The sequence below is a fragment of the Carassius gibelio genome, chromosome B8, assembly GCF_023724105.1.
Source record: "Carassius gibelio isolate Cgi1373 ecotype wild population from Czech Republic chromosome B8, carGib1.2-hapl.c, whole genome shotgun sequence".
Lineage (NCBI taxonomy): Eukaryota > Metazoa > Chordata > Actinopteri > Cypriniformes > Cyprinidae > Carassius > Carassius gibelio.
Window position 1 is genome coordinate 20805521 of NC_068403.1, and position 18378 is coordinate 20823898.

The 18378-nt window shown below is 36.5% G+C and overlaps 1 protein-coding gene across 1 annotated transcript; it reads left to right on the forward strand.

The window, feature by feature from the left end:
• Positions 1-354: 354 nt before the first annotated feature.
• LOC127962899 (alpha-2-macroglobulin-like protein 1) lies at positions 355-18174 on the forward strand. The gene is made up of 35 exons (XM_052562500.1): positions 355-871; positions 2357-2540; positions 2827-2983; positions 3120-3172; positions 3300-3320; positions 3421-3589; positions 3684-3768; positions 3893-4022; positions 5620-5725; positions 5807-5916; positions 6182-6349; positions 6429-6650; positions 6981-7044; positions 7173-7318; positions 7436-7585; positions 9355-9546; positions 9652-9778; positions 9866-10010; positions 10166-10391; positions 10494-10620; positions 11010-11131; positions 11431-11482; positions 11900-11983; positions 12126-12302; positions 12747-12828; positions 12976-13132; positions 14014-14088; positions 14226-14388; positions 15308-15501; positions 15611-15826; positions 16056-16174; positions 16905-16995; positions 17087-17155; positions 17720-17825; positions 18125-18174. Exons 1-35 carry the CDS (start codon positions 795-797, stop codon positions 18163-18165), a joined length of 4407 nt encoding a protein of 1468 aa, XP_052418460.1. The 5' UTR covers positions 355-794; the 3' UTR covers positions 18166-18174.
• The last annotated feature ends 204 nt before the right edge of the window (positions 18175-18378 follow it).

Genomic DNA, 18378 nt, shown 5'->3' on the forward strand with positions numbered 1-18378 from the left:
AAAGGAGAATATGGGTCATGGGGATCATATCAGATATTTTCCCAGCCGTACTTATTCATTTTATTTATTTACTTTTTTTCAAAGTGTCATGGTTGCTTACTGTGTAGGGGCGAAGGAACGTGGAGACGAGGGATAATCTCAAACAACAGTCTTTAATAATCATCCAAGGGGAAATAAAGGCAGGCAGGAGTCACATGTAGCACCACCTGACATTTAACACTGGACAATGGAACCATAGAACAGACATCACTTTATATATACTAAACTAAACGAGGGTAATAGACAAGGCACACCTGAATCAAATAAACACAATCAAACAAAGGAGAATATGGGTCATGGGGATCATATTGGGAAAAAATCACACACAGACAGTCCAGGGGCATGACAGTTTACTCCCCTCCCGAAAGGCGCATCCTCGCGCCGCAAGAACAACAAATAGTGGGACAAGTGGGAACGGGTGAAGGACGGACACCCAGAAGGAGGATGGCAATAGAGTCTAGGAGCCAGGGAGGTGCCAGAAGGTACTTTGACCAGGTAGAACCAGACGGGACCCAAGCCATAGCCTCCTTCAATGAAGCCTCTTTGAACTGATGAATTACTGTCCACTTACTTGTTACACAACACACAACGAAATATGTCGATTCCAAATTATCCAGCTCCTCAAACCAGTTGCTCAACATTCCTTAACTTGGTGTGGTAGGACAGGGAGGAGGCACAGGTGTATAAGAGTGTGCTCCTGTGTGATGGGATCAGTGTTCGAGTTCTCTGCGCATGTGCAGGACTGACTTCTCAGGATGCTGCTGTCACTACTGCCACTGCCACTGCTGCTGCTGCTGCTTCAATCCTCTGAAATGAGTGGAGCCACCAATCCGTAAGAGCCTTTATGATTTTTATCATCACAAATACCAGATAACACAAAAACTGCAGGTCGAGGACCAGACGAATGTATTCCACAACTATAGTAGACACTGATGATAAGTTTAGGACCTCAGTATTATTGTGTTCTCACATGCAACACAGTGTAAATATTTTATTTTAGATTTGAGGTAGTCTTTTTAATTAAAACATTTTTTATATTATATTTATCATGAGCTGGGAATCGAATTCGGGATGCCTGGCGAGCAATTACACTGTGTTTTCAGTGCGCTGCTCACGAGGCTATTGACGCTGAATGATTTGCAGTGAATACTTACGGGAAGAAAGACACAGTGATGTTGTTGCATTCATTATGGGAATAATTTTGGTGACCAGTTAAAGTAATATTGGCCTATTCAACAACAATAAAAACATAAAGAAAAAGCACATTAGTTGCGTTTTCCCATGTTGGGCCAAAAGCGTGAATGGTAATACATGCCAGGACCAGTTGTGTTTCCACTGTAACTTCCGGGGCTTGATCAATTACACTTTGGCCAAAATAATGTAATTATTTGTAATGTTTGAAATAACATCTGTTTGAGATCCAATGTGGATTATGATCACAGAACAGCAGAAATATTCATAAGCAATGCAAAAGACTATGCACTATTCATTACCATTTTTTATTTCAGTATTGTGTTATATTTTGGGTTTATGGTGTGGTATGTTGCAGGTGGGCTGCTCTGTGCCAGAAAGTCCAGGGCCACTTTTTAGCCCCAGTGTACCCCTGCATACAAACACGAAACACCATCAGTATCATGCATAACACTAATTAGTGCTAAAAAAAAAAAAAAAACAGAATCAAATGTCAAGGTATGTGCAGGGAATACTGGGAATGCCCAATACATTATAAAACTTTAGCTTTTGTTAATTTGCACACCAAGACTGCATAAAAAATTCTGAAAAATAAAAACAAAAAAACGGTAATATTGTGAAATATCATTACAATTTAATAGACTTGTTTTCTATTTCAATATATTTTAATTTATTATTTTGATGGCAAATTTAATTTTCAGTGGGATTAAACAATAATACTTCTATTCAGCAAGGACACATTAAGTATAAGTTAAAGTGTCATTTATTATGTTAGAAGTTAAATATAAATTTGATTATTATATTCATTTAAAGTGTATTGTAACATAAACTATATAGAACATTTAAAAAAAAAAGTTTTTTTAGAATCATGCCACATTTATAATGCAAACAACCACTTTCACAAGGTTTACCTTTTTTTAGGCAACTTCCTTTTTAGTGCACTCATCCGTAAAGACTCCCAGTGAAGATTCATAGAAATTCCAAGTCACTTCCTCAACGGTGTATTAACCCAAAACAACCCTAGGCTCATGCAACACTAAATTTATGCTTTTAAACCCATTTTATTGTCATTGGATGGTTTATGCAAGTCTCTGAATGTATTTTTTTGTGTTTTGTCTTCTTTCAGCATATACCTGGTGACAGTCACATCCCAGGCAGTGAGTGGCAACACAGAGACTCTGTGTGCACAGATCCACGAGCCCAAAGAGACACTGTCTATAGTGGTAACTTTGAAGATTGACAACAGCGACCTGACCATTCTACAACAGGGCTTCATTAAAAAAGATTTCTACAGATGTGTTCCTTTTAAGGTCAGTGTACTCAATATACTGTAGCATAGCTATTTCCTTTACATCTTGTGTGCACGAAATGCATAACGTGACATTAAGGTTAAAGGGCCTTTCCATAATAACACATATAATACAGTTGATTTGCAAATAAAACCCTAAAACTTGTATTTATCATTCATCTTGCATATATTTTCAACTACTGAATTATTCAGCAATCACTACAGTCTTGATGTTTGTGTTAAACCTATAGTTTGCAGTCTGTAAGTGGAGTTACACACTCAGTGTTTTCTTGATTTGTATTTTCCAGGTCCCTGTAGTCACTGTAATGTCTGTGGCATCCATCGATGTTGCAATCCTAGGGGCTGAAACATCCCTGAAGAAAACAACTAAGATCCTCATAAATCCCGCCCAAAATCTTCTCTTCATCCAATCAGACAAGCCTATCTATAAGCCTGGACAAACAAGTAATGTCTTTGTGAATTCTTCCAAAACAGTTCAAGTTGTCAGTGCTAGTTTGTTCTTATTAATGAGAGCATGTGAGTCTTTCTGCATTTCATACTGCATGTGTTAATATAGTGTCTCACTGTTTTTTTTTCCCAGTTAAATTTCGAATTGTGTCTCTGGATTCCAATCTCTTGCCTCACAATCAAGTGGTAAATTTTATTTAATTTATGTGAAAATTCTTTATTTTGTTTTATTTTTTCAGTTGAAGTGCTGGCAAAATATATTTATACTCTTCTGATCTAACTAAACTAATTTTCTTCTCTCTGACTATTGCAGTTTGGAACTGTAGAACTCCAGGTAAAAGCCTTGAAGAAAACATGATCTGTTCATTGATTGTTACTTTAAATGCAAGTTGATTCCACTGCAGGCTCTTTTATTATGTGCCCATCTTGTTTAGGACCCTAATTCAAACCGCATTGGTCAGTGGTTGAATCAGACCACAAGGACTGGCATTTTGGATCTGTCCCACTCCATGTCTCCAGAAGCCGCTCAGGGTTTCTACACGATCGCTGCTTGGGATGATAGGAACCAACAAATATCACACACCTTTGAAATCAAAGAATATGGTCAGAAACAGGATTCAACTTTTGTCACTCCAATACTAATCAGCTTTAAGATGTACCATTTTTTAAAGTTTTTTTTTTTTCACAACTCTTTTAGTTCTGCCAAAATATGAAGTGAACATCAATTTTCCATCCATTATAACCTTGGAGGAGGAAGAGGTCACTCTGACAGTTTGTGCAAAGTAAGATTTATTTTTAATTTTTTCTTTACAAATAATATTCATTTCTTTGCAGATACTTGAGATGCATACCTGTTACAATACCATGTTCAGTCTGATGAAACTCTTTTTTTTTTCCATTCTCTAGATACACTTATGGCAAGCCTGTGCTGGGGTCTGTGATTGCTGAAGTGTGTGGGCCCAGCTATGATTACTATAAGAGGAGACCTCATTCTGATTCTGACTTGTTTAACGCATGCAAGAAATATTCAATGATGGTGCGTTACCCTTTGCACACACAAAACTGCTACCTTTTGGGCTTGTAAACCTAAAAACAATGTACTAACAAGCATTAATACTCCTTAACATCTTTACATATCATAGGGTCCCAATTACAATAAATAACAATGAGCTGAGATTACTGTATTGTAATATTCCAGGGTTGCCAACTTGGAGTGAGAATTTGTTTTCTTCTTCTTTTTTTGGTCGATCTTGATTCATTATTAATGAATGTGTTTATACTGAAAAAATGGGATAAAATATTTGTTTTAATGCCTTTTTAGCACATTTTAAATTTGTTTTAATTTCAGTATTTGCTTGCATCCATTTTGTGTAATCATGCAAGCATCATTACAAAAGAATGTAGGCCTCAGTTGTTGACGTTTTTTGTAAATTTCTCATTTAAAAAAATAGTGTTTAATCATGTCTAAATATTCATTCAAATGGTCTTTAATGGACCATACTTATGGCACAAATAGTATTTAGTACCAAAAGATATTTAATAAATAGTAGGCTATTGAACTAAAATATTTAACTTAAACTTAAATTAACTAATATTGAATATATATAAACGGTATTTAAATATATAAACACTTATTTAACTGAAAAATTGTTAAGCTGTATGTAATATGCTCTAATGTTTACCAAATTTTGCCGCAAAGTGCAAATACCGGTTTAATAACGCTTAATTAACCTTTCTTAAACCCATTCAAATGTAATGTCAGTGCTGTTACGTTTTACGAGTTACGCCATATTAAGTGTGCCAAAACTGTATTTACTGTTAGAATTTAGTATTAAAGCTTACAACATTTGAAAGCTGATATTTTGTTTCATATAGCAAGCAGGGTTTCCAATTTGGTGTGAGATTTACATGGGCCGCGTGAGAGCGTGAGACAGAGCCTGGAAGCATGAGAGTTGGCAAAGTATTTAATGTAGCACTTAAATTTAAAGTAAGAATATATATATTTAGGGGTACTCATTATGTGCCACTGTTGTTTAGGGCCCTTATTCAAATCGCATTTAGGCAACTTCCATAATGCTTGTCTGTGCTTTTGGCAGTAGCCAATATTGTTTATTATTTTTTTACAAAAGTTTTCTAGTTCAGATAAATGCTGTTCTTCTGAACTTTCTGTTTATTGAAGAAACCTGAAAAAGAAATATCTACTGGTGTTTTCAACAATAATAATAATAATAATAATTTTTATTTGTTGTATTTTTAGCAGCAAATCAGAAAATTAGAAACATTTCTGAAGGATCACGTTACTGGGGTAATGATGCAAAAAAAAAAAAAATTCAGCTTTGAAATCGTAGGAATAAATTACATTTTAACATAAATTCCAATTTAAAGCAGTTATTTTAAATAGTAAAATATTTCACAATATTACTGCTTTTGCTGTACTTTGGATCAAATAAATGCAGGCTTGGTGAGCAGGAGAGACTTTTTCGAAAAGCATTTAAAATCTTACTGTTCAAAAACTTTTGGCGGGTTGTGTATATATTTCTGTAATGGATACTTTTTCCACAAGGGTCCATACTGCAACATACTATATTTTAGAAGTCTAAATAACCACTTTCTTTTCATTCTTATTCATCCAGACTGACAAGACTGGCTGTGGGTCTCAAGTGATACATGTGAAAGAATTTGACATTAGTTCCAGTGGGCATTTTACCGTGAATTGTAATGTGGAAGAGACCGGAACCGGTGAGAGTATAAAACAAACAGCTGTTGTCCATTTTTATTCTCCAAAATAGAGTAATAAAAGATGGTCTTTTGTTCCTCCAGGGATAACTGTGCAGGATTCTGCCTCAGCTGAGTTTACCAGGAGTTATGTCAGTGTTAAATTTGAGGACACACCAGATACATACAGGCCTGGCATGCTCTTTAATGGAAAGGTAACAGCTAGCTTGAAGTCATTAGCTTTGCGATTATTAAGTGAATGCTCCAAAAGTAACTCTACAGACCACGTGTGTTTTTATAACCATCTTCATGAAAAGTTAAAAACTGTACCATAACTGCTATTTTTATCTGACTTTGTAAACAGCAACATTATTAAACAACCTATTTAGCAGTGAAAGCATTTAGCTGTCAGTATAGCCATATTGTGTACAGGAAGTGTTTGTGAGCTTTTTTTTTATTGTTTGTTTGTTTTAATAACAGTGTGTGGTCACTGATTCATATTCCAAACCAATGATAAATGAGTCAGTGGTTGTATATGCATATTACGGTGATAAAAGTGTCAGCGTGGCCCTGAAGACAGACATCAGTGGTACTGCCCACTTCTCCTTCAACACTCTGGATTGGTCAGAAAAATCTGTGCAATTACAGGCAAGTAGGTTTTTGTTTTTCTAACATGATATTTATATAAGTAATTCGGGTATATATATTCAAACTTTTTCTTTATTAGGTCCATCATATGGGAGAACAGACTTATTTTCAGGATTATGCACATTACCCAACAGCCTATTTCTACGTAAAACCCTTTTACTCCAAAAGCAAAAGTTTCCTGATGTTGACGAAGGCTCAGGGGAAGCTCAGCTGTAACAGTGATGCTACAGTGACGGCCAGTTACATCATTCAGGGCAATGCATTGAAAACAGGCCAGAAAACCTTGGACTTCTTCTACATTGTATGTTTAACACTCACTCTTTGTCATTTGTTTGTTTGTTTTTTCATACTGTACTTTTTCATACTGTAACTTCTTTTTTTTTTAAGATTATTTAGGTTAATAGTCCAGACTTTTAATATTGACCATTTATTGCTTCCATAATATGAAAATGATTAGCAGGATCAGACAGAACTGATATATCTGTGGTATTCTTGAAGGTTTCCTAAATCTCGTAGCCATTATCACAAAGGAGAAAAGATGAAAAATTTTTAATAAAACCCACAATGCGAGGGAAGCTGTTTATGCATTACAAAAATAAAATCACACCGTAATCATTTACCTGCTCTCCAGGTCTTGTCCAGAGGCAGCATGGCTCAAAAAGGTCGTCTTTCTGTGAGCGTGAATGCGGAGAAAGGTACACAGCTCTTTTACATTAGCAATCACTTTGTTGTGGATTTACTAAGTGGATTTTTATGGACTGTATTGTGCTTCAGCATGCGCCTTTTAGTTTCCAAACAAAAACACATTTTGTTCTCATGAAAGAAAACACAGGAGAACTGGCTTTCACATTGAAGAAGACGGCAGTTCTGACTCCATACGCTCAGGTGGTGGTTTACACCGTTCTTCCCAATGGAGAAGCTGTAGCAGACAGAATGGATTTCCCCATTGAAGAATGTTTGCCAAACAAGGTAAAAAAAAAAAAAATCCCACACAAAATCTTATTTTAGAACTCAGTGTGCCATTTAAGCTTTTGTGTGTTTGTTTTATCATTAATGTGTGATGAGAGCATTACCTTGCTTTTACAGGTGTCCTTAAAGTTCTCGTCTCCCACTGAACTACCTGGACAGAAGACATCTCTTAACCTGGAAGCCAGCCCTGGCTCCTTGTGCTCCGTGCGGGCCATTGATCAGAGTGTGCTGCTGATGAAACCAGAGGCCGAGCTGGATGCAGCCAGTGTATGTTAAACCATAATGTACATTACAACTAGTAGATAATCTTTATTAATAAGAGATGGGTCAGGGATGTAGCACTTTAGAAGCATCGATTTTGAATAATTTGCAAAAAAAAAAAAAAGTTACATGCGCTTCTTTAATAAGCATGTTTTTAATTTCGCAATGAAAATTCATTCTGAGTAATAAAAAAAAAAAAAAAACATACATATATAGTCAGGGTTTGGCAAAGGGAGGACCCAGATGCAGAATTATCGGGGGGGGGGGGGGGGGGGGGGCAGTTTATTAACAAGCGTGAAACACAGATTATTTAGTAAGAGTCCACAATAGGGCAGGGCACACGACAGGAGAACAGGCTGGTCAGAAGGACAAGGCTCCAGACTCTGTGGCAAAAGGAGACCTGGTAGCAACTCAAGTAGGAAGGGCCCGACCCAGTTGAAGGAACCCCTTGTAGCACCACGATGTCTGTCAGGTCAGAAGAACCAGCGACCAGGGAGGATTCAGGAAGCAGGGCAAGAACCAACACAGACACAAACAAAAGACAAAACAGGGGAGACAAGAATTTGACAGATGAAAGTAAACTTGCAAACCAATGCCTAGGAAAAAAAAAAAAAAAAAAAGGGGTAAGGAAAAAGCTAGGAATAACTAGAACTACAAACCAAAATAAAGAAAACAGCAACCTTGCTGAAAACTAGAAAGAAAATAAAAAAAGTGGGAAAAACCCCAAAAGGTTCAAGAACAAAAAACTAAATTACAAAGACTATAACTAGACTACACATGGGAACAAGTGAAAACTAGAGGGAACCAAATAAGGTGCTAAATATTGATTAAAGAGTTCTCACAAGACAAAATATCTAAGCAAGAAACTGTACACAAGGCACACACAAAAACGAACCAGCAAAGACCAGAGGGAAATGAGCACAATAAAAAGGGAGCAGAGCACACAAGGATCAGGTGAACAATTAGACAAATAAAAGGACTAAACAAGGGGGTGTGGTGATTAGAAACGAGGAGGCAGGACAAGGGGAGCACACGGCCAACATAAACAAAGACACAACCATGTGCTCAGGCACAAACTGAACAGAGACACATTAACACACATTTCACACACATTAACACATTTCATTATTTGGAAAAGACAATTGAACATAATTCACTGTGAAATAACTGAATATAAATATAGGAGCCTGATAAAAATCCAAATTTTAGTGGCACTTAGAGGCTTTTGCATATTTTTTTTAACTTGGTGAGCAGCACACAATATGACATTAAGAAATATTTTTATTTCAGTATTTTTATTCAATTATTGATTTCAATATTCAATATTTTAATATGAAAAAATATTGCTTCACTGCTTATTGGTATTTTGAAAAACAAAAATTAATATGGTGTAACAAAAATATGTTATTAATTCTTACTTGGTGGATACACTGTATGACATTTTTAGAATAATCAAATTGTAATCTTGCCAAAACAAGGCAAATGAGGAACAGGTGAGAGCAATTAGACCAACAAGGACTCCACAAGGGGGCTAATAAGAGGGTGTGGTAAAGAGAAAACGAGGAGGAGGGGCTAAAGAAGCATATGGCTGACAAAAACAACAAAGCCATGTGCTATCACAAGACAAGTAATACAAGTATTAAAGACAAGTATAGACACATGAAACAAAGATGAAACAAACGGGGTGTGCGGGCATAACCTTGAGAAAAATATATATATATATTAGGAAATTGCCATGTCACTGCAACTGCTGAATAACTGTTATTATTCTACAGGTCCTTGGAATGTTACCAGTTCAGATTTTGTCAGGTTACCCATACAATATTGAGGAGTGGGTGCCTAACCCCTGCCCATATCCCAGGTGGATATTCCCGTTTGGTGATGTTGCAAGGCGCAAACGCTCTCGCTTCTATTACCCTAAATACTTCAACAACTTCGACAACAATGATGTCTATAATATTTTCAAAGTAAGATACACAACGTGTCCCATTTCTCATGAGGTCCTCCAGTGTCTCACTGTACACTATTCATCTTACACACAGTAACAAAATGCTACCTTTGCTTTTTCCTAGGGAGTTGGAATCAAAATCGCTACCAATTCTGATGTGAAAGCACCTGTTGTTTGTCCTCATTATGAGCCAATGTTTATGAAGCTGTCGGGGAACCGTTTTAGTGGGAGTGCGATGTCTTTGAGTGAACGTAAGTATTTTGAATTTTTTTTTTTTTTTTAGGATTTGGAAATGCCTTTTTTATCTGAATGTATGTACAAACTATAAATTCAAACAGCTACTATGGAAGAAAGTGGGTCTGTGAATTTGGCCAAGCCAGAAATGGGGCCAGAGATGGTGCTTGCTCCAAATGTGGAAAAACTTACTCCGAAGATACGCAAATTCTTTCCAGAAACCTGGATATGGGATCTTATACCTGTGGGGTATGTATCTTGCACCATGGCATTATTGTACTGTTTAGCCTACATTACAGTCCTTTTTAATTATGCAGACAAAATGTAACAACTGCTTCAGAGCTTTTTAATGTTTTACAAACTTTTTTTTTGAATACAAAATTCATAGTTTTTTCATTGACCAGTAAATCAGGATATGTGGACCTTGCAAAGACTGTACCGGACACTATCACTAAATGGGCTGCAGGGGCTTTCTGCACATCCCGTGTCGGGTTTGGAGTGGCCCCCAAGACTGATCTCACTGCTTTCAAGCCCTTCTTTGTGAGCCTCACCCTCCCTTACTCTGTTATTCGTGGGGAGACGTTCACTCTCAAAGCTACGGTGTTCAACTACCTCCCCAAATGTATCATGGTAAGCCCCCAATTTGTATTTACATGCTTGTCCCAAATGCATGCACTTGTAGTAAAGGCATTTCCTGTACAAATCTGTAAATATCTCGGTCTTTTAATAAAGGTGAAGGTCACGTTGGCAGACTCGCCACAGTTCACCGCTCAGCCATGCATAGGCTGCACTTACACTCAGTGTGTTTGTTCTGAAGAGAGCAAAACCTTCCAGTGGACTATCGCACCCTCTGAACTGGGTAAGCTGGATGCTTCGACTTCTGTATGATATGTTTACTATTGTAGGCCCCAGGTGTACTTAGTTTAAGTAAATTAAATTAGAACTGTCACTGCCCTAGTGAAAAAAGAAAGAAATGAAATGCATTTATTTTGTGCTTAGTATACAACAAATGCATTTACATATTTATCTGCGTGATAAAATACCCTGCAGTTGTACTTTTGCTACACTAAACCGGTATAAACGTCTGCTAAATATGAACGGCTAATTTCTAAATGCACTTTAATTGTGCGGAAGTCCACCTAAAGATATACTGAAGTATATTTGATTGTGTTAAGTGAAACTATTGCAAGTTAAATAGCTTGCATTTAACGACTGGTGTGTGTGTGTGTGTGTGTGTGTGTTTTACAGAAAAGGTGAATATTACAGTGCGCGCTGGCGCGGTGCAGAGCCAAGTACTGTGTGACAATGAAGTGGTGATGTTGCCAGACAAAGGCAGAACTGATACTGTGATGCAGAGCGTTCTGGTGGAGGTACGTGACTGTATGTAACTGTATGTGAGCTTTCAGAAACCATGTGACTCACTCTTCAACATCAAGAAGTCAATAGGAAATAAAAACCTACTGTAATTACTTTCTTATTACATATTTCTGGTCATAACTGGTAAAAAAAAATGCAACACTTTGATATTTAATATACATATTATATAGCTAACATAGACATTTGGGTATTGTTTTGAGTCTTAAAATCGGTCTTTCTATCTTTAAATTAGCTTTTTGTTTTGCTTTGCTTTATAAATACAATTGACGTTGTTATAACTCACATTTCTCAGGCAGAGGGAACCAAACAGTCAGTCACACAGAATGAACTCGTCTGCTTAACAGGTTTGTGGCATTACAGTGTGTGTTGTCTATTAAAAGAAGAATGCATACAAAAATGTAATTATTCCAGCTTTAACAGAATCTAACATGTTATTTACCACATACCACAGACAATCATTTTGACATTCAGTGTGTAAAAGTAAGCAAGAATCCTATTTACAGGAAGTCTATGATGTTAGGTATTGCACTGGATAAATTTAGAAATTTACTCAAAATTTCAAAAAGGATTGAACAAAAAAAGCTTTCAATTCCATATTTTAAACCCAGTGTAGTATTCCCAGATTTAAAAAAAATCCATGGTAAAGTATGTTATGATTTTTACCTGACTTTTTCATTCTCTCTCTCTCTCTCTCTCTCTCTCTCTCTCTCTCTCTCTCTCTCTCTCTCTCTCTCTCTCTCTCTCTCTCTCTGTTCTATTAGACCAGCCACAGGAGAGAGCCGTCTCTCTCTCTCTGCCCACAGTCTTTGTCAAGGATTCTGCCAAAAGCTTTGTCACTGTTCTAGGTAAGCCTAAAAATATGCTGGCAAAAGTTCTCAGAAATATCAGAATAAATATTTGAAATACTCTGTAATCAACAGAATTGCTCTCAATGAGTAGTTTTCCGTTTTTAATCATCTGATGGTTCTATTTCTTTTTTGGCCACAGGTGATCTGATGGGTCGTGCTCTGAAGAACATCGGTGATCTGTTGGCTATGCCGTACGGCTGTGGAGAGCAGAACATGCTGCATTTTGCCCCCAATATCTACATCCTTCAGTACCTGGAGAGCAGCGGGCAGCTCACTCCTGAGATTAAAAACCAAGCCGTGACCTTCCTGGAGAGCGGTGAGGAAAACTATAGGAAATGATGATTATTGTGTATCTTACCGTACAGTAAATATTAGAAATGCAAACGTTTGAATATTTTATTCCTGGCAAAAATGACTTGAAAAATTAAAGTTTGCAGGGTTTAGTTTTTATTTCATTTTAGTTAAATTCGGAAAAGAAAAATACACCTACATACAGACAATTATTTTAAGTTTTTTTTTTTTTTCAGACGAACTCACCACAGAGATGATGGCTGATTGATAGATTCATCAATTTCAAAGTTATAAATTGTCATTAAATGAGAGAAATACTGAACCCTGATAAATAACTTCATATAAATAACTGATTATATTAACTTGCATTTTTATATCAAAAAACAAAAGGTTCAGGTGTCCCGCTTTTCAGCATCCCAGAATATCAGGTTTTATTTTATTTTATTTTTATTTTTATTTTTTTTTGCAGGCTACCAGAGAGAGTTGACATACAAGCATGATGATGGATCTTACAGCGCTTTTGGGAGGAATGATCCTTCTGGGAACACCTGGTGAGTGTGGCACTGAGAAAATGAAATCATTCTGTCGCTTAACTTATCCTAGTGCACATGGAATTACTGAAAAGTTTTAAGGCAGATTTACTGAATTGTGTGAAATTATGGTTATTTGACAGTAATTTCCATTGCTTTTGTGTCCAGGTTAACCGCATTTGTGATGAAGTCTTTCAGTGGGTCACAGAAGTATATATTTATAGATCAGACCAACATCGAGCGGGCGAAGGATTGGCTCGGTGGTCAACAGCAGAGCAACGGCTGCTTCGCCTCTGTGGGGAAACTCCTCAACAACATGTTGAAGGTGAGGATCCTCTTAGGTCCTGCATGTGGTTTTATCTGGTCTAGCTGGTCTTCCGACTTGTCAGGCTAAAAGACCAGCTAAAGACTAGCTTGGTCAAGCTGGAAGACCAGATGAAAGCAGTCTAGGCTGGTTTAGTTGTTGTTGTTTTAGCAGGGATACTGTGGACAGTCAATAAAACAGGTTTTGTTTGACAGATGTTGACAGTCCACATGGACTGAACATTGGTATCTGCAGGGCTATTTTTCTTTTGCGTTCGGTTTGCAGGAGGAGCTACATTGTGTGATTAGCCTGTCATATATTACAAAATGGTGTTTGTGTGTGTTTGTAGATGTGTGAGAGCTGGTTCAGATTTTACTGGTTCAGACAGGCTACTTTATTCTTGAGGACTATTATGAGCTGAGGTACCTTTTGTGTATGTGTTTCCACCAAAATATTAAGCAGCAACTGTTTAAACCATTATTAATAATACATGTGTTTTGAGCAGCATCTCCAAAATCTTAGGAAAGAACGAAATAAGTAATGCTTAGAGCTTCCTATAGATTAAATAAATGCCAAAAGGGGGTCCAAGGCATTAAACAGTGCAGGACACCTAGACATCCTAGTCACTCCACTGGAAAAACCTGAGATGACACAAAATGAGAAGAGCACCTATGAGAAGCTGTCACAGTGTTGAGTGGGATGAGATGAGGAGATGACTAATGGAGCGGAGTCATCTATGGATTGAAAACTGCTCCTTAGTTTGGTGCATTTGGATTTCAGACGTTGTCGTCTAACAGACTTTTCCAATAAAGTGGGGTGATTGAAATTCTGAGGACTGGAATGATCTGATGATGCACTCGTACGTGTCTAAATGTGCTTCTGCCTTGCTTCTGTGTTCCCAGGGTGGTGTCAATGACGAAGTCACTCTCTCTGCATACATCACTGCAGCGCTGCTGGAGTCAGGCATTCTGAAAACTGTAAGTAAAACCCTCTTTATGGGTCCTAAGAGATGGACTCTATAGTCACAGATAAATTAAAATCAGTCAAGTCAATAGAGATAATGTGATGAATAAAGGAAGAAAAAAATAATCTTGTCTTGCTTGTGCTTTGTAAGGATCCCATGGTGGCAAAAAGCCTTGCATGTCTGAAGGAATCTTCCGGTAACATTAACAACACTTATGTGACCGCCTTGCTGTCCTACACATTCACTCTTGCTGGAGATGAACAGATGAGACAGAACCTCCTCTCCAATCTGGACAAGCAGGCTAAGAGAGAAGGTACCATTTAGATTAAATAAGACAAATAACCATACTAAAATACTTCTCTTTAAGGATGTGCAAAATGTATATATAAAATAAAAATATGTGTATGTATGTATATATATATATATATATATATATATATATATATATATATATATATATATACTCCTATATTAAAATGCTCCTATATTTGTTTTTATTCATAAACGGCAGCACTTTAAATTGAATTGAATATATTTTGTTTGCCAAATGAAATATGTAGCTTTTAATTAATGAATTTACTTCAATTAATTAGTTTTAATTAATTCATAATTTCTTTATATAGTACAGAGCCCCACGTCAGATGCAAAAAACAAACAAACAAGATTTTGTGAACATGAATTACGAATTTGTTCCCACATTTTATTCATTTGTTCTCTCGTTTTAGTTCAGTTGAGGCCAGTACTTACTAATTAGTTCACATGTTTTAATTTGGATTTAATGTGTTCACAATTTAACTAAACCTAGGAAATGAATATTAATTATGATTAATTTGCTACCATAATCTTATTTTTTTCTCTCCATGTCATGTGCTTATTATAGCACTTTATTTTTTTACAAAAATAGAAACTCTAAAAAGAATGACAATAAGGCATAAACTACTGTATATAAATTGTAATGTAAAGGAGAAAACCCAGAAAAAAAACAGACTGCAAATCAATTAGGTATTTGTTGGATTACATTTGTTGTTATTATTATTATTATTATTATTATTATTATTATTATTATTATTATATAATTTTTTTTTTTTTTTTTTTTTTTGTGTACCACTACCCCACAAACATTATCTGCGCCCCAGTTTGAAAACCCCTGATCTAGATTATCTTGCTGCTTTTAATAAAAACCACAATCGCCATCATTCAATGTTCCAGTTTTCTTGCCCTGGTTATTTCAGGTGTGGGACGATATTGGACTCGGGCTAATAATGCACAACCGATGGGGTCTGTGGAGGTAGAGATGAGTGCCTACGTGTTGCTGGCGCTGCTCTCTGGACCCTCACTGCCTGGATTTGGTCTGAACTACTCTGCTGGCATCGTGCACTGGCTAAGCAAGCAGCAGAATGCGTATGGAGGCTTCTCCTCTACACAGGTAATGTTATTTATCTCATGCAGCTTTTTTTTAAACCCTCCAAGTCTTTATAATGTCTTTTGTTATCATTGACTCTAAGTGATGTTGCTCCCTCTCTTTCTGTGAACAGGATACTGTAGTAGCACTCCAGGCACTTGCTAAGTACAGTGCTGCCACCTACAATCCAGAGGGATCCGTTAGCGTAACCGTGACCTCCCCCTCAGGTCAGAGAAACCAGTTCACCGTGAACCAGGACAACAGGCTGCTTTACCAGGAGAGACAGCTGCAGGAAACTACTGGCACATACAAGCTCAGGGCAGAAGGCAAAGGCTGTGTGTTTGTGCAGGTCTGTGCACTGCCTCTTTTGATGCACTTATTGAGTCCAAGGAATAGTTCATCAACGTTTTCATTATGTACCCACCCTCATGTCAGTTCAAACTTGTGTGATTCTCGTTCTTCAGTGGATCAGAGAAGGAAGTCACAAGGATTTGGAATTACATAAGAATGAGTGATGTGTATAAAAGTGATACAAATGACCTCGTCTTTGACATTATTATGTGTTTCTTGTGTCTCAGTTTGCCTTGCACTACAATATCCCGCCCCCTCCAGACTCTTTGGCCTTTAAAATCAAAGCAGATACTGGGGCTTGCAGCAACACACAGAACCCAGCTTTTACTTTAACCACAACTGTAAGGTGAGCCACACCTCTGTTTTAAAAAAAAAAACTACTACAATTACCATCTTCATTCATGGAAACAGCCGTTATATAAGTTTTTTTTTTTTTTTGCACAATTGTAATTTCATTTATATCATTATTTATCATTCATTTAAATACTAACTAATGTATGCATGCTGGAATTGTTTAAAGGGACATTATCATGTCCTTGCAAACATGTATAACTTTGTTTCTCCTCTAAAAAAAAAAAAAAGGCAAGAAAATTGTGACACAAAACAAACAAACCTCATATTAAAAATACACTAAAAGATTTGGGGTCAGTAAGATTTTTATTTATTTATTAGTGTTTTTTTTTTTAAAGTGTAAAGTAAAAACATTATAAATGTTACAAAATATTAATATTTCAAATAAACGCTGTTATTTCAGACTTTCTATTCATCAAGGAATACTGAAAAAAAAAAGCATTACACAACAAAAATATTATAAGAAATGTTCAAATCAGCACATCATGTGATAAGTAATGATGCTGAAAATTCAGCTTTATCACAGGAATAAATTACATTAAAAAATATTCAAATATAAAATAGTTATTTTAAATTGTAATAATCATAACTGATTTTGCTGTATTTATTAAATTCTTGGTTCTACAAGGAAAGAATGAAGAAAGATTTGCTGTCTGTCTGACTACATAGAGAGCAATATGTGATTGTGAACCCTGATTGTGATTGTTGGAACGGTTGTATGACAGGTATAGCGGCACACGAGAGGAGACCAACATGGTGATCGTTAACATCAGGCTCCTGTCTGGGTTCAAGCCGGATGAGACGTCTCTGCAGACTGTGAGTGACACTTGAAGGGCTCTGGTCCTCTTTTGATCAAGTTGTGCAGCCAGCATTTGATTCGTTCTCATTCACTCCTCTGTCTCCACAGCTGAGGGAAGACCCCACCATCAAACGTGTGGATCTGAAAGAGGATCGTGTCTTTTTCTATTTGGATAGTGTAAGTGTTTTGTTCAAATACCTTGAGGAGTTCAAAACCTTTTTGGGATTGCAGATATTTTTACAATATAAGGGATAAGCTGACCCTGATTACTTAAAGGAATAGTTCAGTCCAATCAAGATATTGACGAGTTTGTTTCTTAATCAGAACAGAGTTGGAGAAATGTAGTACTGCATCACTTGCTCTGCAGTGAATGGGTGCCGTCAGAATGAGTCCAAACAGCTGATGAAAACACTCCAGTCCACCATTTAACATCTTGAGCTGTGAAAAACTGCAATGTTTGTAATAAATCCATCATTAATCTGGAGTTGTGTTAATGACTTGTGGATTATTGGGATGTTTTCTTCAGCTTTTTGGACTCTCATTCTGACAGCACCCGTTCACTGCAGAAGATCCATTTGTGAGCAAGTGATGTCATGCACATTTTTTTCTAAAACAGTTCCTATGAAGATACTAATTTTAATTCTTGGGTGGACTATTTCATTAACGTTATTTTTAGTCCATCCCCAATAGAAAACAAATCTCTATGTAATAATAATGCAATGACTTTCTCTTCCATTCCAGTTGAAAAAGAATGAGGAGAAGTCCATCAGCCTGAAGCTTGTGCAGGACGTCCTGGTGCAGAACTTGAAACCAGCTGTAGTGACCGTCTATGACTACTACAAGACCAGTATGTGTTTGTTCATCACTGTGCACTCTGAAAAGTCTCAAAGAAAAGACAATATGTGGTTTTTATTATATATATAAATCCAGCTAAATATAATAAATAAATAAATAAAAAATCAAAACAGAACTGGGAAAATTTTAATGTGTATTTTAATGTTTAAGACTTTGATTTTTTTTTTATAAATCTCAGTGATATCATGATATAAGCATTCTGTAGCCTGTATTTAATATTAACCATAATGCATTTTCAAAGCTCATGAATGTAGTGCACAAAAAAACTAGGTTGTGTTTCTGTTCCTCCAGATGAACTGTCTATGACCGACTACTCGTCCCCATGTGTGTAAAAACCACTGTAAGTAGTCATTTTTTAAACAAAATTCTTATTAGATCTAAAACTTAGTAATATTTGTCTTGAGCACCAAATCATCATCATATTAGAATGACATATAAAGGACAGATACGAGTATGTGATGCTGATTGACTTATTGTTTTTCAGGGGATGATCAGAAGTTCTAATGGCTGAAGAACTGTAAACTGGGATTTATGGAAAGATGGAT

Bases quoted from the DNA above. Each gene is read 5' to 3' on its own strand.
- LOC127962899 (XM_052562500.1), top strand. From the start codon at position 795: ATGCTGCTGTCACTACTGCCACTGCCACTGCTGCTGCTGCTGCTTCAA. The intron at 3,321-3,420 runs GTAAAAGCCTTG...CATCTTGTTTAG, and splicing joins TTGGAACTGTAGAACTCCAG to GACCCTAATTCAAACCGCAT. The intron at 11,984-12,125 runs GTAAGCCTAAAA...TTTTGGCCACAG, and splicing joins AAGCTTTGTCACTGTTCTAG to GTGATCTGATGGGTCGTGCT.